The 25,433-nt window shown below is 45.2% G+C and overlaps 2 protein-coding genes across 2 annotated transcripts; both read right to left on the bottom strand.

The window, feature by feature from the left end:
* Positions 1-911: 911 nt before the first annotated feature.
* Positions 912-7,783, bottom strand: LOC131185335 (kinesin-like protein KIF19). The gene is made up of 5 exons (XM_058157775.1): positions 7,685-7,783; positions 4,342-4,429; positions 3,352-3,488; positions 2,862-2,987; positions 912-2,020 (listed from the first exon to the last, which is right to left on the bottom strand). Exons 1-5 carry the CDS (start codon positions 7,781-7,783, stop codon positions 1,832-1,834), a joined length of 639 nt encoding a protein of 212 aa, XP_058013758.1. The 3' UTR covers positions 912-1,831.
* A 3,693-nt stretch (positions 7,784-11,476) lies between these two features.
* On the bottom strand, positions 11,477-24,829 carry EIF3B (eukaryotic translation initiation factor 3 subunit B). The gene is made up of 19 exons (XM_058157102.1): positions 24,053-24,829; positions 20,978-21,170; positions 20,354-20,473; positions 20,215-20,272; positions 19,467-19,595; positions 18,751-18,908; positions 17,967-18,098; positions 17,793-17,859; positions 17,454-17,500; positions 17,044-17,254; positions 16,181-16,253; positions 15,653-15,775; positions 15,103-15,181; positions 14,758-14,896; positions 14,186-14,311; positions 13,580-13,657; positions 13,208-13,316; positions 12,379-12,495; positions 11,477-12,071 (listed from the first exon to the last, which is right to left on the bottom strand). Exons 1-18 carry the CDS (start codon positions 24,744-24,746, stop codon positions 12,392-12,394), a joined length of 2,640 nt encoding a protein of 879 aa, XP_058013085.1. The 5' UTR covers positions 24,747-24,829; the 3' UTR covers positions 11,477-12,071; positions 12,379-12,391.
* Positions 24,830-25,433: the final 604 nt, after the last annotated feature.

The following is a 25,433-nucleotide window of genomic DNA, read 5'->3' on the forward strand; positions in this document are numbered from 1 at the left end:
GTCCATTGTCAGGAGGTCCTCCTTTGTCCCTTCTTCTGAACACAGGCAGATGCATGCTAGCAAAGGCCTTGGGGCTTGGATAAATAGAGTCGGTCCTCGACTTACGACCGCCGCAAAATTTATGTTGCTAAGCGAGACCTTGGTTAGGCGAGTTTTGCCCCACCGCTTGAAACTACGACAGACACCCACCCCCTTAAAATGATACAGGTAGTCCTTGACATAACGATCACAAATTTAGAGCCCAAAATTACTGTCGCTAAGCGAGGCGTGGCTGAGGTGAGTTTTGCCCCGTTTTACGACCTTTCCTGTCGCCGTTGCTAAGCGAATCACTGCAGTGGTGAAGTTAGTTAACAGGGTTGTGAAGTGAGGGAAGCTGGCTTCCCCACTGACTTCGCTGGTCAGAAGGTCACAAAAAGGGACCTTCGCGTGACCCCCAGGGATGTTGCAACGGTCATAACTAAGAGTCGGTTGCCGAGTGTCTGTATGTGTGGGACGCGTGATCGGGGGGGGGAGACACACTGCCATGGTTGTAACTTCTGAAAAATGGGGCTAACTCCCTTTTTTTCAGTGCCTTTGTAAGTTTGAAATGAGCCGTTGTAAGTTGGGGATTGCCTGTACAGGGTGGGCGTGACTTATTGAGGGGTATTAATGTGGAAGACCGCCTGCTTCCTCTGGGCTGGGAACAAGCTGTGGAGTAACAGTAAAGGACCTCTGTATCTCCTTGCTTGTGGGCATCTAGAAGACCTCCAAGGTCCCTTCCAACTCTGATATTATTATTATTATTATTATTATTATTATTATTATTATTATTATTATTATTATTATTATTATTATTATTAGAATAGAATAGAATAGAATAGAATAGAATAGAATAGAATAGAATAGAATAGAATAGAATAGAATTTTTATTGGCCAAGTGTGATTGGACACACAAGGAATTTGTCTTGGTGCATATGCTCTCAGTGTACATAAAAGAAAAGATACGTTCATCAAGGTACAACATTTACAACACAATTGATGATCAATATATCAATATAAATCATAAGGATTGCCAGCAACAAGTTATAGTCATACAGTCATAAGTGGAAAGAGATTGGTGATGGGAACTATGAAACGATTAATAGTAGTGCAGATTCAGTAAATAGTCTGACAGTGTTGAGGGAATTATTTGTTTAGCAGAGTGATGGCCTTCGGGAAAAAACTGTTCTTGTGTCTAGTTGTTCTGGTGTGCAGTGCTCTATAGCGTCGTTTTGAGGGTAGGAGTTGAAACAGTTTATGTCCAGGATGCGAGGGATCTGCAAATATTTTCACGGCCCTCTTCTTGATTCGTGCAGTATACAGATCCTCAATGGAAGGCAGGTTGGTAGCAAATATTTTTTCTGCAGTTCTAATTATCCTCTGAAGTCTGTGTTTTTCTGGTTGGGTTGCAGAACCGAACCAGACAGTTATAGAGGTGCAAATGACAGACTCATTATTATTATTATTATTATTATTATTATTATTATTATTATTATTATTATTATTATTATTATTATTATTATTATATCTCAGAAGCTTCTGGCTGGCCACCATGAGAGACTTCCGATGGCCTTAGCTGAATCCAGTGGAGTGGGACTCTTGTTCTTAGGGTTGTATGCAGTGGTGGGCAGTTCGCAGCCAGTTCGCACCACTTTGGGAGAACCGGTTGTTAACTTTCTGAGCAGTTTGGTGAACTGGTTGTTGGAAGGAATCATTAGGGCAGAGAACCGGTTGTTCAATTCTTTGAATCCCACCACTGGTTGTATGGGTGGTCCTTTGGTTCAGGGGCCACAGCGTAAACCCAGAGTCGCTGCTACTTCCATTCAGACAGTCCACCAACCGTCTGTCCTCCTGTATCTCGCCATCTGAGTGAAAGACGATCCTTCTGAGCTGGATGATCACCGTGGCTTTTCTGACAGTTGTGGTTATTTCGGCTTTCCTGCCTTCTTCGAGTGAGTAACGGGCTGCTGTTTCCGATATCCACCAATGCTCTCAACGGGCCCTGAGCGAGAAAAACAAACCAGGTGGCGGGTGCGATCAATGCCGTGGGGCGTGGAGCTTCTTCGGTGGGTCCATCAGCAGCAGGAAGGAAGGCCAGCCCTGCAAAGGACGATCTCTCCTGCCAGAAATTCCATCAAGAGGCTCAGATTGTCTTCCTTCCCCCCATCATAAAAAAAGATTGCATCTTTTTAAGACTTCGAAGTAAACTTTTCTTTCTCTGGTCGTGCTTTTTTCTAGCTTCCAGCCATACTGCACTAAAAATACCAAAGGGGATTTTATTACTACATCATCCTTATCTTCATTGTCCCAAAGGTGCTTTTTTTCAAGAGACGACTGGACTTCCTTGTTTTTCTTTGAAGATGTTTCGCTTCTCATCCAAGAAGCTTCTTCAGCTCTCTTCTAAATGTCAATGCAGATTCTCAGTCCTCCAGGTCGTGATTGTCCCCAAGGTGCTTTTTCAAGAGGCAACTGGACTTTCTGGTTTTTCTTTTGAAGTATCTCACTTCTCATCCAAGAAATTTCTTCAGCTCTTCAAAGAAAAACCAGAAAGTCCAGTTGCCTCTTGAAAAAGCACCTTGGGGACAATCATGACCTGGAGGACTGAGATTCCCCATAGATCCTTGAATGTTCATTGCAAGTCTGAGTTAGAGCTCAGGGTTAGAGCTGAGGGTTAGAGCTCCGGCTGAGCTCCACAGTCTTTTTCCTGTGGGAGCTCAGTCAACATCTGGCTTCCAATTCTTCCTTGGATTGTGTAGATCAGCTGGATGGAGACCCTTCTTGCAACAGGATTAATTCCTGCGTATGGCCTTCTTCCCTTCCCACCGAATGTTGGTGATACTTACTTCCTGGGCATTTGTCGTTGAGACTTCCGTTATTCCTGCAATCTGGATGCACCCTTTGGAATCTTCTCTCAGCTCAAGACAGCCCGTGGATGGATTCAGGAGATCACGGATAATTTCGTTATAAACCTGAAAGGAAAAGGAGAGAAAGAGGACACTAAACTGCCTCTTTGCCCATCTTGTCCAAAAGTGCTTACTAAGGCTTGACATTCATTCTTCCACATTCTGGATCTTTCCCATCAGTTGCTTCTGGATCCCATTCCCCCCCACCCCCACCTGAAGATTCAACGGGGTCATTCTCTTGCAAAGTGGTTAGAGGACCCCAAAAATGGGGTTTCTCCCTTAGAGGGACAGGAGTTTTCCTTTTGTGGAGAAGGGAGTGGGAAGATTTGGGGGATGCCTGGTTTGATTTCATTCCTCCTACCCTGTCGGATGCTCCAAGCTATGTCTCTTCTCGCTTTAACCTGCGATCCTGTAAACGTGGTGATCTCACCTCCAGGTACGACATGCAGACCAAATAATTCTGGTCATCTCCTGTGGCCTCAATGGCTTGAAAGAGATCATGGAGAGTACGGATGTATATTCCAGGTTCTGAATCCATCCCCAGCATAGTGTAGGTTTTCCCAGCTCCTGAGAGAAGGAAAGGAAGGGAGGGAGGGAGGGACAAAGGAAGGAAGGAAGGAAGGAAGGAAGGAAGGAAGGAAGGAAGGAAGGAAGGAAGGAAGGAAGGAAGGAAGGAAGATGATAGTAGGTATGTAGATAATAGAGAGATGATAAATAGATGGATAAAGAATTGAAGGAAGGAAGGAAAGAGGAGAAGGAAGGAAGATGATAGTAGGTATGTAGATGATAAATGAGAGATGAGAGATAGATGGATAAAGAAATGAAGGAAGGAAGAAAAGAGGAGAAGGAAAGAAGGAAGATAATAGGTATGTAGATGAGAGATGAGAGAGAGATGATAGATGGATAAATAGAGAAAGAAATGAAGGACGGAAGGAAAGAGGAAAAGGAAGGAAGATGATAGGTATGTAGATGATAGATAGATGGAGAAAGAAAGGAAGGAAGGAAGGAAGGAAGGAAGGAAGGAAGGAAGGAAGGAAGGAAGGAAGGAAGGAAGATGATAGTAGGTATGTAGATGATAAATGAGAGAGAGAGAGAGAGATAATAGATAGATGGATAAATAGACAAAGAAATGAGGGAAGGAAGGAAAGAGGAGAAGGAAGGAAGGAAGATGATAGTAGATATGTAGATGAGAGATGAGAGAGAGATGATAGGGATAAATAGAGAAAGAAACGAAGGAAGAAAGGAAAGGAAGGAAAGAGGAGAAGGAAGGAAGGAAGGAAAGAAGGAACAAAAGTAAACGGAAATTCTCAGTTCCAATTCCAACTGGTAAATTTTGGTTGGAATTCCTAAAAGAGAGGCTGTCCTTCCATCTCTCTTCCCCTTGTTCCGCCAACCCCAACGTCAGCACAGAGCTATTTACCTGTGGGCCCATATGCAAAAATGGTAGCATTGTATCCCGAGATGACACCTTCGATGAGGCTTTTAGTAGTGGACACATACACCTCCTCCTAGCAAGAATCACAGAGGGGAGACCATCAGAGATGCTGTGAAAACCACTTGCATCCACATCCATGCCTTTCAACTCCTACAGGTTTCAGCTGCCAGGTGACTTTATTGTGCTGCAGGTCGAGTTAAAACTCATAGTATGGAGGCTTCTGTTTTTTTTGGGGGGGGGGGTTGTCCTCAAGTTATGACCGTAATTGAACTGGGCAATTACGGTCGTAACTTGTTGTGATCGAAAACCAGATCCATTGGGGGACAGACCCATCATCCTCAGACATTCTGGATAAAGATCAAGATTTTAAGGATGTTTGTTTAAAAATTTTTGTGATAAAAATAACCCTGCTAAACAAATAATTCCCCCAACACTATTTACTAGATAATAATAGTAATAATAATAATAATAATAATAATAATAATAATAATAATAATAATAATAATAATAACAACAACAACAGATCTGCACTACTGCACTATTTTCTCATAGCTCCCATCACCCATCTCCTCCCACTTATGACTGTATGACTGTATCTTTATCGCTTGTATCCTTACGATTTATATTGATAGTTTCCTGATTGCTTATTTGTACCCTATGACTATCATTAAGTGTTGTACCTTAGAATTCTTGATGAACGTATCTTTTCTTTTATGTACACTAAGAGCGTATGCACCTAAGACAAATTCCTTGTGTGTCCAATCACACTTGGCCAATAAAAAAAATCTACTCTATTCTATTCCATTCCATTCCATGTTTTCTATTCTATTCTATTCTATTCTATTCTATTCTATTCTATTCTATTCTATTCTATTCTATTCTATTCTATTCTATTCTATTCTATTCTATTCTAAAGAGCTGGTATGTTTTAATTCAGAAGCTACAGGAGATTTGCTTAATGGCTGTAGCTTCCAGACGTGTTCCTGCAGCATGAAGCTACCAATGATCTGGTCTTGCTATGCTAGCCCTGAGCATGTCATTGTATGAACGGCTCTTTCTCTCAGCTGCCCAACCCGCCAAGCAATAAGCACAGCTTCCTTGCCTCTTGTTAGGATTTTTCCATTACCAAATGTTTTGACACTTTCATGGCTCAGGAGGTAAAGTAAAGCCACAGAGTGACTTCCGTTTTCTTAGCACATTTTCTTAGCGCCTCTGGAGGAGCCTTTCTTCACGCCCTTCATGAGTGTGAAACGATTTTGTACTGCGTAGGGCTCTTAATGAAACTCCAACGTCAGCGAAGCGGAGAAGGCAGGCTTTTAATCATGAAAGGGGCAAATGGAAACCCTTCTCCTCCTCCTCCTTCCCTTCCTTTCTTCCTTCCTTCCCCTCCTCCCTCCCTTCCTTCCTTCCTTCCCCTCCAACTCCTTCCTTCCCTCCTCCTTTCCTTTCTTTCTTCCTTCCTTCCTTCCCCTCCAACTCCTTCCTTCCCTCCTCCTTTCCTTCCTTCCTTCCTTCTTCCTTCCTTCCTTCCCCTCCAACTCCTTCCTTCCCTCCTCCTTTCCTTTCTTTCTTCCTTCCTTCCTTCCCTCCAACTCCTTCCTTCCTCCTCCTTTCCTTCCTTCCTTCCTTCCTTCCTTCCTTCCCCTCCAACTCCTTCCTTCCCTCCTTCTTTCCTTTCCTTTCTTCCTTCCCCTCCAACTCCTTCCTTCCCTCCTCTCCTTCCTTCCTTCCTTCCTTCCTTCCTTCCCCTCTAACTCCTTCCTTCCCTCCTGCTTTCCTTTCCTTTCCTTTCTTCCTTCCTTCCTTCCCCTCCAACTCCTTCCTTCCTTCCCTCCCTCCCGCCCTTCCTTCCTTCTTTCCTTCCTTCCTCTCCCTCCCACTCCTCCCTTCCCTTTCTTTCCTTCCCTCCCTCCCAGTATATTTTGTACACCTATATCTGAGCAGACAATATGCCTTGCGATTCTTAAAATTATAACTCCAAACCATCCCATTAAAGAAAGCTGATACATAAGACGTTGTTTTTGCATCATCTTATTTGAAGAAGGGATACTTTTCTATTTTTAATTCTAATCGCTTCTGCTTTGTTTGAATAACCAAATTACGACCGTGGGGCTTTTCTTTTAATAATTTTCCTTTCTTCCATGGAAACTCAAAAGGAGGCACAGACTTGCCGAATTGGCCCCAGCAGAGTAAGCTTCCAGGGCTACTCAGATGTATTCGTGCTGGAAATTTTTCAAGAGCGATGTACCTTAGCATCCCCAGTAAACATGACTTCATCCCTCAGGAGGGTTTGCAACTTTTAAACTTCACTGTTGGTTTTAAAAGGCAATAATTTCATCCCCAGTGACTTAGAACAAAGGCACAGGATGAATACAAGAAGAAACTGAGAGCAAATACATCAGGAAGAGTAAAAGGGAGGCGAGAGAATTTGAAGCCTCTTCTTTAACATTAGATGCAAGGACATCGATATAATATTTCATCATCTTGCTCATTTCGGATCAAGAGGTACTGATAAATGCAAATGAGATTGTGGGCTTAGAAGAGATCGACTCTGAATGCGTTCTGGAGGAAGAGAATCAACAGTGAAAAGATGACACATACATGCAAGCTGCAACTGATGTAGTAGCCATTGAGTCCTTTAACCTTGCGTTTCTCAACCTTGGCAACTCTTAGATACCTGGACTTCAAATCCCAGAATTCCTCAGCCAGTCCACTCATCTGAAAGTTGCCAAGGCTGAGAAACAGTGGTGAAATTCAATTTTTTTTACTACCGGTTCTGTGGACGTGGCTTGGTGTGGCTTGGTGGGCATGGCAGGTGAAGGATACTGCAAAATCCCCATTCCCTCCCCACTCCTGGGGGAAGGATATTGCAAAATCCCCATTCCCACCCCCACTCCTGGGAGGAGGATTTTTGCAAAATCCCCATATTTGCCAGTTCTCCGAACTACTCAAAATTTCTGCAACCGGTTCTCCAGAACCTGCTGGATTTCACCCCTGTTGAGAAACACTGATTTAACCAATGTGAACATCCCCTATATATTCACTTCGCCTCCTATTCAGATAAAATATCTTGAGATTTACATCGGTCCAACATAATGTAACTTCTCTCTTGGATGCTCATGTAGGAAATATCTGCTGGAGCTTCACCCAATCATGAGATGCCTTCAAGATAGAGTAGGACAACATCCACGTTGGTTGGCTGATAGGACGTCTTCCTAAAATGACTAAGCAATGCATTTAAAGCTAGCATGAAATAAGATTTGGAAGAAGAAAGAAACCGGTTAGATTAGCATCTTCCAAGTTACTCCGCCAAGAAAGACTTCCTCACCTGGGTTGCTTGAGGGCCAAAAACCATGTCAAAAATGAACGTTTTCTCCCTCGACCGATTGGCACGCAAAATATCCTCTGGATCTTCCGTTGGGTCCATCAAGACCACGATCTATTTCAGAGAAGTAGATTTGATTGTTGAGAGCTATGATGCCATGACAAATATGCTATGCTATATCTGCTATGGATTTGCTATGGCAAATCTAGACAGCGTACTAAAAAGCAGAGACCTCACCCTGCCAAGAAAAGTGCGTATAGTCCAGGCTATGGCTGTGAAAGTTGGACCATAAGAAAAGCTGAGCACCAAAGAATTGAGGCCTTGAACTCTGGTGCTGGAGAAGACTCCTGTGATCCCCTTGGACTGCAAGGTGAACAAACCAGTCAGTCCTATAGGAGATCAACCCTGACTGCTCTTTAGAAGGCCAGATCCTGAAGAGGAAACTGAAATACTTTGGCCACCTAATGAGAAGGAAGGACTCCCTGGAGAAGAGCCTCATGCTGGGAAAGATTGAGGGCAAAAGAAGAAGAAGGGGACGGCAGAGAACGAGGTGGCTGGATGGAGTCACTGAAGCAATCAGTGGGAGCTTAAATGGACTCCAGAGGATGGTGGAGGATAGGAAGGCCTGGAGGAACGTTGTCCATGGAGTTGTGATGGGTCGGACTCAACTTCGCAACTAACAACAACAGCCATGATGCCAGCACCAAACTCCTTAAAATCACAGAACTAGAAAGGGTTACAGGAGATCATCCAAACTCAACCATTGGCAATTACGCTTTCCTGGACGGAGAATTTACAGCAGTGTTTTTCAACCTTTAAGATTTGTGGTCTTCAATTCCCAGAATTCCCCAGCCAGCTGGGAAAGGAGAACCTGGGTTTATATCTTCTCCATTGAAACACACCCAGTGGAGGCACTGAAGAGTTACGTCAAGGCAGTTTCCCAACAAAACTTTGGCAGCTTTGCAGATAAAAGCATACAATTAAGGAAAGGGCTTGCAGTATAGATTATATATCATTTGCCCTTTAAAAAAAAAAACCAGAACAAAATTACTGCTGAGCACATGGGGGGCATAAATGCCAAATTTGGACAATAAACCCACTGAAAATTACAAGATGGTGTTTATCCAATTAACAGACTTGGAATATCAAATATTATGTCTTGCCCCACCATATTCCAGCTTCTGATTATACTCATAAAGGCAAAGGTTCCCCTCGCACATATGTGCTAGTCGTTCCCGACTCTAGGGGGCGGTGCTCATCTCTGTTTCAAAGCCGAAGAGCCAGCGCTGTCCGAAGACGTCTCCATGGTCACGTGACTGGTATAACTCAACGCCAAAGGCGCACGGAACGCTGTTCCCTTCCCACCAAAGGTGGTTCCTATTTTTCTACTTGCATTTTTTTTTAACGTGCTTTCGAACTGCTAGGTTGGCAGAAGTTGGGACAAGTAACTGGAGCTCACCCTGTTACACGGCACTAGAGATTCGAATTGCAGAACTGCCGACCTTTTAATCAACAAGCTCAGTGTCTTAGCCACTGAGCCACGGAGTCCCTCCAATTATACTCATAGCTCATAGCAAAATCCAGTTTTCCGAAAATGCTAGTGGATGACTACATATTTTGTAAATTTCTTGGGCTGTCTGGTGGCTATTAGCATTTACATGCAGCAACAAACTGATTAGGGCTGTTTAGAGCTGTAACTCCTTTGATGTCGTCGTCTCCTTCAAAATTAGAATTTAAATGAAACATGTTTGGCCATGGGGTGAGATTGAACCTTGTACAAAAACAGCAAAATCTCTGCAGCTGTAGGGGAAAATATAAAGCCAGACTCTATACTGCTTCTTATTCTTATCCACCCCACCTTCCTGTTTGAGAATGTGTTGGCATGAGGATCACCGTCTGCTACTCCAGCTTGTAAATATTTTCCTGGATAGGAGCGTTTACTTCCAAATAAAGCAACGAATTGCAGCCAAGCATCATCACCACCCGCTCCAAGAACTGGTCCTTTGGTGGTATGTTGATTTATTTGCATTGTTTATTTATTTTTTGGTAAAAGGCTAAAAAAAAAAAGCTGGAAGTGCCATTAGAAGCCATGCTGAGCATGTGAGGAATTGCAACCCAGGTGGTTTTTTTATTTCTTTCTTCAAATTTGCCAGTTTTTAAGAGATGTGGACTTCCACTCCCAGAATTCCCCAGGCATGATGCTGGCTGGGGAATTCTGGGAGTTGAAATCCACACACCTTTTAAAGTGGTGGAGTTTGAAAAAAAAAAGAACAAAAACCATGGCTTTAGATAAAATATATTTGTCACTCTTGTGCCCAAGTAAGCTCAGAGCTGCTTTTCAGAGCGAGATGAACATACAGCATAAATAAAATACATAATTTTGGATCCAGTTTCTCCAACTTTTATCATTTCCATGGGACCCAGAGCCCACACCTGTCCTGCCTCCCTCACCCTCTCACCTGCTTCCCCACTCTGTGGCCAATGACCGCTGCGCCTTCCTCCAACTCAGTTTCGTTGATGGGGCGAATACGGAGAGCCACCTGCAACCGAGACCAAGAGACGGGCTTTCCAGAACGTTGGAATCCCTGCCAGGCTTCCCACTCGCGATTTCTGCACCATCACTACAGGTGCAGAGAGGGTCTTCAAGGAGCCCATTTTCAAAAGGGCTGGCACGCTTGTGCCGTGCCACCTTTCCGAAGGTGGCAGGTGGGTGGCATTGCTTGTTATTTCGTCACAAGGACAAAGCCAGAGACGGGAGTAGCCGGTTGAGATTTGAGCATCAGGTTGAATTTTGTTTCAGTTGGGCTCATCCTGCACAGCTTGGCAAGGAAGCTGAGCCCCTCTGAGGGGCATCTTCTGTGTCAGCAGCCCCTCTCCATCTCATTTAAAGGTGCAACTGCTAACTCACAAGGGTGGGGTGATGGGGAAGAACGGGGGGGGGGGGCGTGATCCACCAGCAGTTCTGAAGGACTTACCACCACTTGATGTTCTTCTGTTCTCAGGTCCTTCATACTAGCTGAGCCTCCCGAAAATCCCCTCCTCTGGGCTGCACCGGGAGATGCAGAGGGGGTCAAGATACCCATCTGGCTGCCTTCAAGCAAGCAATTTGCAAGAATGGGAGGAGGAACTGGAAGAGAAGCTTGCAGGGGGGGCGGGAATGGCATTTCCCCAGGGGGTGAACAGGTGATGCAAGACAGAGGGAAGGTGCAAGGCATGGGAGGAAGATTCAGCACCGATCTCAAGGAAAAAAAGGGTTTTTTAAAATCAGTATTCATGAACACCCCCTCCCCCCTCCGGATTTGCTAACCATTGAACAATAGCCCTCAAATGTGGATGGATGGTTTGAAATCCACCATGTCGCAGCCTTCAACTTTTGTCCGTTCTTCTAGCAGGTTTTCAGAGAGGTTAGCAATGCCAACCTACAAAGCACAGCTCTAAAACGGGCACGAGATACAGTGAAATCAAGGCTGCGATCATTCGACAGCTCCCGATTCAAGTTAGAGCAACTTTGATTTTGTAAAGTTCCCCCCAACGCAAAACTGGAACTCGGCAACCTAAACTGACCCCCGCACGGCGCGTTGTCCTCAACATTTTGCACATCTCTGCACACGCAGGCCCCGATATTCCTTACGGATTTTAGCGTCCCAGTGACTCAGCCTTACCAGAAAGCAAAGCTACGAAGTGGGGGGGGGGTGTAACCCTTAACGAACGTATTAATTGGAGCAGGGATAAGCTGCAGTTTTCTAGCAACAGCGGTCTGAAATGTGGCAAACAAAGACACCAGAGACGATGGACTGCGTGTTGGCTTGCTTTATTTCCAATGTTCAACTCATGGAGAGATCCTGTCACAACCGGAATATGGGAGAGTCGAGTCCACCGCGGTGCGGCTTCAACACAACCAGTGTTGAAAGAAGAGCCTTTCCTGGCTGGCCTGTCTCTGGGTCACACCAGCCCAACCCCCGCTGGTGTGGGACGCAGCAACCCGTCCTCGGCAAAAGAGAAGCGCTGGAGTTTCCCCCTCTGGAGATCCTGGGAAATGTCTCAAGGCTGACTTAGGATGGGCTGTGTGTGGGGAAACCATCCCCACGTGCTCCGAGGAGCATTTTAGCAGCAGCAGCAGCACATTCCGGTGGTAGATCGCTAAAAATTAGACCGAAACCGAAACCCACCCACCCCCGTCCCAGTAAAGAAATACAAAATTAAAAGCAGTGCCTTTCGAGGGAGCCCAGCGGGGATGTCGGGGACCAAAAGGCACTACAGTTATGTCAGAATGAATGGATCCTGTGCAGTCACCGTCCAGAGAGAAAAAAAATTGTGGATTTAAAAAACTTCCAAAGATGAGGAGATCTCCTGAAAAGGAACAACTTTCTCAGGGTGATCGATGGTGTTGCTGTAAAGCAGTGGTTCCCAACCAGTGTGCCGCGGCACTAAGGGGTGCCGTGAGATCTTTTGAGGGTGCCGGGAACTTTTGAGCTACGGAGATTTTAAATATCTATTTCCTTATAAGGGTGCCGGGAACTTTTGAAAGGCTTTCCAAGGGTGCCTCAAACAAGAAAAGGTTGTGCCTCAAACAAGAAAAGGTTGGGAACCACTGCTGTAAAGGAAGAGAAATTTGGTTATTGCACACTTGGATCCCACGATTCCCCTGCCCTCCCTGCTCTTTGTTCACCGACGGTGCGAGAGGAAGGGTTCCTTACCACGGCTTTGGGATTACTCTGCCTCTACAACTGTGATGATTTCTTCATTGATAAAAAATTCAACGGTCTCTTCCTCCCAGTCGTCCACGTTGCTGTCCAGCTCATCGGTGTCCACTCCTGGAAAGAGGGAAAGTAAAGTTCAAATGAGGTGGGATCTGAAGGCAGAAGAACTCTGCTGGTCCACGATGGTAATGAAGATTTGACTTGATTTGAAGGCAGAAATGCTGTCCTTCAGTTGGGAAAAAATGCGGCCAGAGAGGATTCTTAACCACCTTCCCACTGCAATCTTATCTCTTTGATACGGTTTGACCACAGACTTTTCTTCATTAACATCCCACTAATTAGGTCAATTTATAGCTTTATAAACCAGAATCTGCCTTTATCAGAATCACACAAGGCCTGACATAAGCAATAACACTTAAGATTTATATACCGCCTCGCAGTGCTGTTACAGCCCTCTCTGAGTCAGCAATTGCCCCCCAACAATCTGGGTCCTCCTTTTACCAACCTTGGAAGGACAGAAGGCTGAGTCAACCTTGAGCCTGGTGAGGATCGAACTGCTGAAGTGCTGGCAGTCAGCAGAATTAGCCTGCAATACTCCATTCTAACTACTGTGCCACCATGGCTCTTTAAATATTTAAATGTTCAATATTAAATATACACCCAATTACACTCTACTTCTTGAAATAAACCTGCATAATCTTGCTTTTCAGATCAGGGGCTCTGCAGGCATTTGCGATCTCAGCTCCCAGATCCAGGATGGTCAAATACACCTGGAAATTAAGAGATTAACCTAAAATAAGCCAGCAGGTTTCCCTGTCCCACGTACCTCCTCGGAGCTCCAAGCGCTCGTTCCTCTGCTCCATGTACAGCTCCTGAGCCATCTTGCGGTATTTCTTGAATTCCTCCATCATTGTTCGCCTTCTGTCAACCAGTTCCTGTAAGAAACAGGAGTCATTTAAACCATCCATCTGGGCCGCTGGTCCAAAGCTGCGATTCCCTAGTACCTTTCTTGTTAAAAAGTATTTCCATGGGAAAAAATTGTCAATATGGACGCCCAGCTAAATACACAAAGGACTGGGGCTCCCCACGGTATTAAGGCAGCTACTTAGCACATTCCTAATGGAGGGACCATCGGAAGGGACTGAGGTTGATGGGGCCAGAAGCACAGTTGACCCATGTGGTCCCAAATCCAATTTACCTTGGAGGCTTTCGATTGGCTCAGGCGATCTTTCTGTTCAAATATCTTGGAGTACCTCTTCAGATCTTTCTTGATTTGCTGCAGCAAGGAAAAACAAAGAAATGCTTCACACCTGAAAGGGGATGTATGCAGAGAAACCACTCTCTTCAGCTAAGGAAAGTTTATCCAGTGATGTAACTGGACACAAGAACAGTTTTTTCCTGAACGCTATTGCTCTGCTAAACAACTAATTCCCTCAACACTGTCAAACTATTTACTAAATCTGCACTATTAATCTTCTCATCATTCCCATCACCTCCCACTTATGACTGTAACTTTGTTGCTGGTATCCTTACGATTTATATTGTTTCCTGATTGCTTATTTGTACCCTATGGCTATCATTAAGTGTTGTAACTTATGATTCTTGATGAAGGTATCTTTTCTTTTATGTACATTGAGAGCGTATTCACCAAGACAAATTCCTTGTGTGTCCAATCACACTTGGCCAATAAAAAATTCTATTCTGTTACTAGCTGCCCTGAAGATCATCAGGGATTTAAATCAAGCTCTTTGCAGGCCAAAAAAATCCTCCTTCAAGCAGATTTCTGCCCCAAAGGACGCCTCACCTTTATTTGATCCTGGGTGAGCAGAGTTGGCGGCCTGGGTCTCCACAGCAACTGGCAGAACCGGTCTTTGTTATTTTTCTGGAGGAGGCGACCCTGGAAAGTCCACAGCCAGTAGGCGTTGTCCACCTAAGGAGGACATTTTGGTCAGGTGAGGGCATCCAAGACAAAGAATCCTGGCAGCAGCTGCAATTCAGCATCCCAGGGCTTAAGAGGGAGAAGCCATACCAGCCTGGCTGGCATGTAATGTGTGGAGCGTGATGTTCTTTCTAGCTCGAGGATGTCTAATCCTGGCAACTTGAAGACATGTGTGGACTTCAACTCCTGGAATTCCCCAGCCAGCATTCTGGGAGTTGAGTTCCATGCATCTTCAAGTTGCCAAGGTTGGACAGCCCCGATCTAGATAGGTGAACTGACCTATCAAGACAGAGGAACACAACATGCATGAAATCTTTCATTTACTCAGAGAGGTTGGGGTAAAGATGGCATTCGCACAGAAAACTTACAATAACCACAACAAAGCCTGTGCAGGTGAAAAAAAAAAGATCAGGAGACACGGCCTCCACACAGGTTACCTTGTGACTCCACCAAGACACAGAAGTCACCAAAAAGCGGCCGGTGGGGTCCCATTCCACATCTGAGGCTGTGTAGTGCTCAGCGATGTTCATCATGGTGCAGTCAGAGGTATCCACAAATGCTAAGGCACCATTCATGCTGAACAGAGAAAAGAGAGGAGAGGCAGATTATCTCACTGGTCTCCTTCAACATTTTGGAGCCAGAGGTTAATATTTTTGAGGGAAAGAAACTCAGAATGTGCATCTTCACTTTGTTTCTAATTACCAGAAACAAGTTACGTAGATGATTTAACGCTTGCAAACCCAAGACAATCATTTAAATTCTTCCCCAAAGTGAGCGCTCACCTTCTGAGACCAGCCAACACCACAAACTGTCCCTGAGGGCTCCAGAATATCGTGTTTGCCTGCTGCTTGTCAAAGATTTCTGAGATAAAAATGAAAAAGACGGAACTGATTTGACTTTCAAATAGTGAAACGGCCACGCCAGAGTAACAAGGCTGGAGTTGTCTCCTGCCCCCTGTTGAGGCTGCTTCTGGAATTTTAACCCTGGAGGATTAAGTGGGAGATCTTAAAATAACACCAGAGCATAGCAGCCCAATTTTGTCCTCCCCCATCAGGCTGTTTCCCCTTTTTAATCAGATGCTCGGACTATTTAGCAGGTCCAGAGGTTTAATTGATGCCGGCAGTTTCAAGACAGTGCTGAAAACCCGGGGGGGGGGGGGCATGTAGTTTTTAAGAGAGCAACTACAAAACCCACTTCACATAAAAGTTCCATTTTCAACTGGAACAAAACAAAAAGCAACACACAAGCGGCCTCCGTTGCATTTTGCCTCAGCCGAAGATCACAACAGACTGAAAAGCAGCAGCACACTGAGCGTGTGCAAAGTCCACTTACTAATGAGCTCTATTTTCCCGTTGTTCTTCACGTGATAGAAGGAACAGGATATTCGGGGCGACTCCCCATGCAGCACGGCAAACTTGCTTCCGTTTGGCTCCCAAGCAAAGGCTATGATGCTCTCTGCAAGGCAGGAAGATCCTGTCAGTCGGGACTAGAAACCCTCTAAAAGCCCGTTAGGCCACTCAGTCGTCGAAGGTGGAAGATGCAGGATAGGTAGTCTGAGGCCATCACCTCTCTCAGTTCAAAATTCTCTATTCAAAGCAATGAAGATCCCCAGATCCGCCAGATCCAGAGGGAAACAGCCAACACAGGTGTCCCTCGTTAAGACATAAAACCGGATGTGTTGCTAAGGGCTGAGAAGCTGTTGCAGAAGTAAGGCATGTTGTATGTTGAACATGCTTTCTTTCTGCTGCAACGCAAGATAATTGCCTCCCAAGGAGTAATTCAGTTGGGGGACAGCGAACATGGCAGTTTGGAGAAATTGTGCACTGTCGCACAGAGGCTACATAAAAAGTGCCCCTTTACCTTTCATTTCCACCACGTCAACTGGAACCTGCTTTTCTCTCATGCGGAAGATTTCAAAGTTGGTCACTACGCCCTGGGATGGAGGGAAAGAGAGCAGGATTGATCCAAAGTGGGACTTTGCTGAGAATTTTATCCTTGCTAACAATGTGCATCACAAACCAATTTTATCGAAAGAGAGCATGATCTGTAAGTAAACAGTGCTATTATAAAGACGAAGCTGAATGACGTATTATCTTTGAAAGAGGGCTTTCATCGGCTATCAGACCACAGTTGTGGAGTCATAACTCAGTCCTGTGCTGGCTGGGATTTGACGGTTGCAGGAAAGAATTGCTTAATACCAAACAACAACAAAAATGAAGAGTCACGTGATCGTATTTTGGGCCCTTGGCAACCAGCCTGCATTTACAGCCGTTTGCAGCATCAGATGTCTTTTGTTGAACTCTGATGCTTACTTCCAATTTTGGGCAAAGGCGGCCTTTGAGAACATGGTTCACTTAATGACCATGGAGTTTTCCTTAACCATCACCATAAAAAGGTTGTATGGTCAGGTTGGTCATGCGATGACCCACTCAAGTGACCAGTGTAAGTTACATCTGGAATTCCAGGCTCAATGTAAGTCAAAGACTACCTGTAGTCATTAAGGGAGCCCTAGAACAGGAGTCTCCAACCTTGGTCCCTTTAAGACTTGTGGACATCAACTCCCAGAGTCCCTCAGCCAGCAAAGCTGGCTGAGGAACTCTGGGAGTTGAAGTCCACAAATCTTAAAGGGACCAAGGTTGGAGACCCCTGCCCTAGAACACCCCGGGAGGAAGCAGATATTCTCCAACTGGCCGGTTTTACGAGCGTGCGTGAGAAGCAAATACCTGGGTTCCCTTGGGGGTCCTGTCTACTTTCACGCAGAGGTAATCCCCGTTCTTCTGCCAATGGAGTTTGCAGTCTACCACGTTGAACAGGTTGCGCACTCGGATCTCCTGCCGGGAGGGGAGCTGCATCAGAGTCACCCTCGCTGGGATGTCTTTGTCTTCAGGGACCCAAAAGGCAATGATGTTTCCACCTGGGGACCAGGAGAAGTCTCTGAGGGGGTAGCGAGAAAGAAGCATCTCAAAGTGGAGAAGACGTGTTCCAAAACAGCCACCCAACCCATACCGTGAAATCTGTTTCTCAGATTTGGAAGAAGGGGGGAGCTCATTTTTTTAAAGGAGAGGGGCCGATTTAGTCAAAGGGAGACCTTCATACAAGCAGCGTCAAGCAGATTCAAAAGGAAAGCACTCACTTGATCCCTGTGATTTTCAGACTTTTCTTATCGAGCAGGCCCATGGACTAGAACGACAAAAAGGACAACGTAACAATCCTGCAAATCATACCATGATGGTATTTAACATATAGACCTTTTCCCATGAGAAAGGGATACTCTTTAAGGTCCCAAAAAGCATCGATGTACTTTTATATCCCCGAGCCTGGGAATGCATCTGTGAATTCATTAATGTATAAAAATGAATAAAAGAGATGACGTGAAAGGAGAAACGGAGGGAGGGAGAATAACAAAGCATATTTTTCTTTTTGTTCATGTTTGCAACGAGTAATGTTTGGGTTAAGGCATGATCAGACTTACAGGCGTTTCGTAGATGCTAAGGGTATCGGATGTCATCCGGGCAAAGAATTTGCCATCGTGACTCCACCTGAGCAAGAAAAATTTCAAAGGTTTAGAGAGGTGTGCATGTGTGTGTCGTATTTCCCAGTAGTCAAAAAGTGTACCACAATCGTTTTTAGTCCTCTACAAACATACTTGAATATGGGCCAGTGGGCGGAGCTCTCACAGTGGAACCCTCGCTTCTTCTGCCCAGTTAGGATATCCCAAATAATGATGGCTTGAGGGTCATCTTGGGTGTCCATCAGGGGGCTGAAGGTTACCAGGTACCTTCACAAAGACAATAAAATCGATTGCAGGAATACAAACGCTACGATCCCGTTTCATGCCGATTTTAGCAAGCGAGATTACTTCAAATAGCACGGTCCCCATGGTCACGTGATTTACATTCGGATGCTTGACAACGGATTCACATTTATGACGGTCGCAGCGTGCCGGGGTCATGTGATCCATTTTTGTGACCTTCTGACAAGCAAAGTAAATGTGGGAAACTGGATTCACTTAACAGCCGTGTTATACTATTGAAACTATAACAGAAAATAATACGGATGCTAAAGCACATCGGTTTAAATGTTATTGCATACTAGTTAATATTTATATGAAAATTAAAATTTTGTGTAAACGGTAGGAGTAAATAATATGAAATAAGGAAAATGGAATGTAATAACTATGAATCCGTTTATATGTATTGAAATGTATGATACTCAAACATCGCGCCATTCACACAATGGTATGTATAAATTTAAAAAATAATAAAAACTTGACTAAAAAAAAGGAACTGGGAACGTAAAGGTATTTCCACACAGAGAACTTAAAGCAACCATTACATACTCCAGCATTTTGCAATTCAGCGACAATTTATCAATGAGCAAGGCTGCTAGGTCTTTTGAAGCGCTGACCGCTAGCAAATTTCCAAGAATACCTTTCGCAAGGTGAGAAGTCAATGAGCTGCACCCCCTGGTGGCTGAACCTCTGGATCTGTTTGAATTTCTCGCCACCCCACAGAGCAATGCCCCTCTGATGGAATGTAGCCAGGTAGGTCCCCCTTGGAGACCAGCGCACGTAGGTTTCTGTCCATCGCTGCAGGAGGAGAAAGCTACATTAATTGGGTCAAGCTACCTTTGAATACCGGAGCTATATGAACATTTTATTTCTGAAAGTTTGCATGGATTTTTTTAAAAAAAATTATTTTAATGGGGAAGGGCACCAAACTGGAGCTGATCATTCGCTGGAACTTCCCTCATCAGTTGGCATATTAATTTTGTAGATAACCTGATATTTTAGTACAAAAAAATCGGATATCAAATGCAGAACAAACATGATCTATTTTGGCCAATTAGAAAACCCCTTAAATCTTGTGAATAAAGAACATCTAACATCAGACAATTTTTGCACTTTGTTTTTCAACAAAGATGCTGAAATGTGAATTTCACAATCATGTACAAATTTTCACTGGCAAAAGCCACTTAGGACTGGTGAAATTTATGGCTCAGTTCAATAGCTATTATGTTCCTAAAATCTTCTTCTGTGCATCAACTAATTAAAGCATTTAATATCATTACAGATGAAATTGGAATTACTTCTTACAGCCGCCAGCATACAAAGTGTTATCAAGAGAAACTTGCCCAAAACACTCACAGCTCTCTCCTCAATTGTAACAGGATCTTTAGCATCGTTCCAGTATATAGAGGTTCGATCTCCAGATTCAAAAATTACACTATATTGATCTCTACAATCTGCATCCTCCAACCAGTAGCGCAAATTCCCCTAGGAAATAACCAAAAAGGGAAAAAAAGATGAAAAAAGAGGCTGCAAAAAACAGAGAGCGAGCATTCTATTGTAAAAAAAAACACACCAAAAAACCCATCCTGCCAGATAGGAAAATGTGTCCCTAGGACACACACACACAAAACTTTTGTTGTAGCAAACAAAGTACACACTTGCCATGTAGCAAAATGAATTAAAATTGGTGGAGACGATGTTTCTATTTGGACACCAACAGTTCAGTCAATTTCTGCAATACTCCAGCAAACAGCATGTAAATCAGTCCTCTCACTCAGACACTTTGCAGGGTTGGTTGTTTCTTTTTCTTTACATTTTCAGGAGTTTCAGTGTTATGCGTACAAATTATTGAGCTCACAGCTCTTGCTGAAAACTCATTTTTTAAAATCTGAGACATGCATCCTGGGAATCATCAGAGTTTGGACAATGCAACAGCAAGCCACAGACTGATAACTTCAACCTGTCTCTTGATGAAAATATACATTAGAGAATGGTGTAATCTTGATTAGGGCAAGGTCTGCTTCTCCTGCCTGGCTAGGAATGTCGTATCTTGGGGAATGTCTGGAGCGATTTCTACATGCCATTCAGCCTTTTGAATACTTACCAGATCTTTAAATGGCTGTTTCTCTGGAATTTCCCACTCATCACTGATTGTCATGTACCTGAAAGTGCAACAAAGTTAGTCACCTATACCATACAGGTATGTATTTTTGAGGAGGTTGTGGGGATAAAACTGTACTCACTTGTCAAAGTCAGTGAAAAGATTGACCCTGAAAGTGTGCTGTTTGTCCAGCTTGTAACCATCTGTGTTTTTGACAGCATCCAGAGCATGAGTGGGAGACATATATTCCAAGAAGATATACCTGCAACGAAACAAAACCAGTTCATTTCCATTCCATCTTTCACTCAGAAGTGTGATGCAGCATACAAATTATCTTATTCTTCCCTCCACAGCTACCACTCTCATTATCTAAACTTTTCAAGAGACCATGTTCATTGTGGGAGAAGCTCCCATGAGCACAGCAAGTAACTAGCTTTCCTTTCCTTTCTTCTTTTTAACATGTCTTGTGTGTAACCCACAGTGTGCTTTCCTTCCCATTAATCTTTTACACAGGAAAAGTTGCCACAGACTTTGCTTGGTTACTGCCGGATGGGAGCATCGTAAAGTGTTTTTTATACAAAAACTTTAGCAAGGTGCCTTCAAAGCAGGATAATGCGGTGGCCAGCTTGGAGAAATGTGTTGGAGATGCACAAATGCACCAGCTACTATTCTGGCTTGCTGGATGGGCTACAAGATTATGCTTTCTTGATGGAGAGACTCGGCTACAAATATATATATATATATAAAAAATGTCATCAGCACTCACCCTTTAGTCTGGCCATCAGCTTCTGGGTAAAATTCATTGGTTATCTTCCCAAACTTTGAGAAAAACTTATGGATAACATTCTTCAGCTTCTCAAGACGGTCTGGTCCAACCTGGGGGACATTGTCCACCACAATCACAGAATCAATTCCATCCGCTTCCTGAGGGAGCTCTTGCAGAATGTCTCCCAGTAATTCTGTAGGCAGTGAAATAGAGACCAATGAGAAAGGTCTGGTGAAGGACACAGTCCAGGGCTGCCTTTGTAAGATAAAGCCAATCATCTACATTAGATTTGTTAAAGCCTCCTGAAAGCACGCAGAAAGGAGTGATGAAAAGCCCAAGTTGGAATCATTGGGTGAAAAGGACTTTCTTGGTAAGTGGTTTTGCGTAATGAAGCAAAAAGTTTGGGAAGCACTGCTTTGGAGGGTCTGTAACATTTGACTCTTATCAAAAGGCCAGTGATAATTGCTCTGCCATAAACCCCTGAACAAATTACCTCAGCTTGTTTCAACAGTCTCAAGGCAGCCCAGCAGCCACAATTGCACCGAGCAGCTCCTCCCTCTGCCATCTGCATTATTTTTCAATGTTCTAAACCTGAAGAGCTTCAAAACTATCAAACCGTCACTGAGTTATCTATAAGTAAGCTTTGAACACTACATCATCAGTGTAATGCATGAGAAAAACTCTGCTGAAATATTCTAGTCATTGCAAGTTATCTTGGCTTTTAAAAGTGCATTTTAATCTAATGTACCACAGCATATTATCACATATATTCCACCCTTCTTTTAAAGCCGGCTGTATCCTTCACAGTTCTTCACAGCCTTTTGGACTACACGGTGTTAATTTCTCTGTCATGCACAAATGTGGGTACTGAACATTCTAACAATAAACACAAATTGGACAACATGTTCAACTGCCTATTAGGGCATCTTGCCCGATTTATTCACACAGTTCTTCCAGGTTGGTATTCAACTCATGACAGTCAGAAATAGAAGCTTCTACTTTCCCAAGTAATCTTGGCTGATTAACTGGGATCGCTTTGTTCTCCTCTGTGGTTAAAATAACTCCTCATAAAGCATCAGATTCTAATCTGGGATACTTGGAGCCAAACCCAGCAGCCTCTCCAGTTGTGTGTGTCCCTAATGTGGGACACAGAAGTACTTGACAACTCTGGAAGGGCTCCTCTATACATCAAACAGATTTGACTAAACTGACCCCAGAAAAAAACAACAGATCTGAATGCCACAGCTCCGGTTCTCCTCTAACTCAACCTACAGGTTAGGTTACTACCATAACCTTCATGCTAACAGGTTTTAAACAAGGTTTCTAATAAAAACCTCGTTTTTTTCTAAATAAATTTAATAATGCAAGTTTTTTTTAAAATGAGGCCTATTCAAAGTTCTCAAGGTTAACAACTGGCACAATTTCTGTTTGAAGGATTCACGGGTTTCCTTTTCCACTGATAACAAAAACTAAGGCTGCTTGAAGCTGACAAGCTCTTCAACACATTCAGTCAATATTGTACAGGTATTGCAAATACGGTCCACACACACAACCGCTTCCCTATTTCTTCAGCTGTGCTCACCCACCAAAAGGCTGGACAAGAAACAATGGAGAGAAACTAATCAAGGAGAGAAGCAATCTGGAACTAAAGAGGAATTTCTTGACAGAACAATTAATCAGTGGAACAGAAGCTGTGTTGCTCCATCACTGGAGGCTTTCCAGAAGAGACTGGACAGCCATTTGTCTGGGATGCTATAGGGTCTCCTGCCTGGGGTTGGACTAGAAGACCTCCAGGGCCCCTTTCAACTGTTATTCAATGACGTGTATCCATCCCGTCAAGCTCCCTCCCCAAAAGTCCAAAATAGCATAAGGTTTTCTGCTCAACCAGGGAGTTAGACTAGAAGACCTCCAGGGTCCCTACCAACACTGTTATTCTATGATCACCTGTATGCATCCCCTCAAGCCCCCTCCCAAAAAGTCCAAAATGATATAAGTTCTCCTGCTCCAGCAGGGGGGTTGGACTAGAAGACCTCCAAGGTCCCTTCCAAGCCTGTTATTCTGTCCAACCACCATGACGTGGACGTTTTAATCAAGTTTGGGGGTGGGTTTTTTTTGGTTGATTTGGAGCTCCTGGAGGGTAAGAACGACCTCTGGGAAGCAGGTGGGAAAACAGGGACGCTACCCCAACCCCAACCCAGCTGTCATTTCCACCTCACCCAAGACCCTCCTCCACGAGTTAAAGAGGGCTGTGAAAATATTTACACATCCCTCAGATCCTGGACATAAACTGTTTCAACTCCTACCCTCAAAATGACTCTATAGAGCACTGCACACCAGAACAACTAGACACAAGGACAGTTTCTTCCCAATCGCCATCACTCTGCTAAACAAATAATTCCCTCAACACTGTCAGACTATTTTCTAAATCTGCACTCCTATTAATCTTCTCATGTTCCCATCACCCATCTCCTCCCACTTAGGACTGCACGACTGTAACCTGGTAGCTCGAATCCTTGCAATTTATATTGACCGGTTCCTGATATGATTTGATTGCTTATTTGTTCCCTACGACTCTTCGTTAACTGTTGCACCTTATGATCCTTGACGAAGGTAATCGTTTCTTTTATGTACACTGAGAGCTTATGCACCAAAGACAAATTCCTTGTGTGTCCAATCATCCTTGGCCCATAAAGAATTCAATTCAATTCAATTCTTTTCCTTTTCCATTCTCTCCTCTCCAACAGGGAACCCTGGGACCTGTAGTCCAGCCCCTGACAGGGGGAAGCGAGGTGCTAAGGGGCCACAACTGACACACAAACACACACACACACACACACACACACACACACACACACACGTGTCCTAGGCGTGTCTGTGTGTGAGAGACAGCTTGCTTTGGGTGGGGCCTCCAGAGCAGCTGCCAGGGCCAGAGGAACATCTGGAGGGCAGGAAGGCGCCCTTCTCTCTCTCCCATCCCCCCCCAAAAAGACAAACCCCCTCCCCCCTCCTCTCCAGGCGAGCGCGCGCCGTCTTCCTCATTCCTCCTCCTCCTCCTCCTGCGGCGGCGGCGCGCACCTTCCTCCTCGACGTCGTCCACGAAGTCCTCGGGGTCGCTGAAGGAGGGCTCGTCCTCGACTTGGCCCAGAGGAGGCAGGAGAAGCGGGTGGGGGGGAGGCTGGGGCTGCTCCGAGTCCCGCTGCGGCTTCTCTTCCTCCTCCTCCTCCTCCTCGGATCCTCCTCCTTCCTCTCCTCCTCCTTCTTCCTCCTCCTTTTCTTTCTCTTTCTTCTCCTCCTTCTCTTCTTCTTCCTCCTCCTCCTCCTCCTCCTCGGCCTTTTCTTCCCTCGGCTCCTCGGAGGCGGCGACTACCGGCGATTGTTCTCGGGCGGGCGGCGGCTGCTGAGGCGGCGGCTCCTCCTCGTTCACGGCCGGCGGCGACGGCGGCGGCAGCTCCTGAGGGGGAAGAAGCGGCTGCTCGGGCCGCTCTCCGGCTTCTTCGTCCCCGCTGCTTTTTTCCTCCTCCTCCTCCTCTTCCTCCTCCTTCTCCTCAGCAGCCTCGTCGGCGTCGGCTTTTCCGGCCGGTTGGGGCTCCGGCTGGGCCTGAGGGGACACCGCCGCCGGCCGTTCGGCCTCGGAGTCGCTGCTGCTGCTGCTGCTGCTGCTGGTGGTGCCGCTGGTCCCTCCGCCGACTCCGGACCCCTCTGCGTCGGCGGGAAGGGCGTCGGCGGGGGAGGCCGCGGCCGCCGCTAAGCTCTCCTCGGTCTCCTGCATGGGAAACTCGGGGGAGGCTGCGCGGCCTTCCCGCTCGCCTCACACACGCCGCTCGGAGAGGCCTCGGCCGAAAAGGAAGGGAAGGGCGCATGCGCGCGCGCGCGACCACGCACGGGGGAGGCGCCCCCTAGCCGGGCCATGTGCGCGAGAGCGCCGCCCTCCCGCTCTCGCGAGATCGGAGGAAACCATTTCTAAGGGGCGGGAGAAAAGCAAGAGCCGCTCGAAGGGAAGCTCTCCTAGAGCTTTTAGTGAAGGAGGATAAAGTCACTCGAGTCGTTTCTCGCCTTGCTTTTCCCACGGTTGCTTTCTTTGGGAAAGGTTATTTCGGGATTATACACAATCCTCCCCTGCCCCCCCTTCTGGGTCCATCGAGGTGAGGCAGTCCAAGATGGCGACCGATTTGAAAAGCGCCTTGAGGTGAGGCTTGCATCCCGCAGATGAAGGGGGTGGTCTTGGCAGGGCAGTGCTGATAAAACTATTGCTTTACGCTTATGCTGTTAAACACAGTAGGAAATCCTTTATTTAGGAAGGCGATTTATGAAAAATGAAAAATATAGCCGTGCTGAACAAGGAATTAACCCTTTAACATAGTCACACATCACCCTTTCAAGGATTCAAAATGGTATCGTCTAGGAATTTGACGTATCGGGAGCATGGACCATACTAAGTGTATCGTAGGGGAGCTTG

The sequence above is a fragment of the Ahaetulla prasina genome, chromosome 14, assembly GCF_028640845.1.
Source record: "Ahaetulla prasina isolate Xishuangbanna chromosome 14, ASM2864084v1, whole genome shotgun sequence".
Taxonomy (NCBI): domain Eukaryota; kingdom Metazoa; phylum Chordata; class Lepidosauria; order Squamata; family Colubridae; genus Ahaetulla; species Ahaetulla prasina.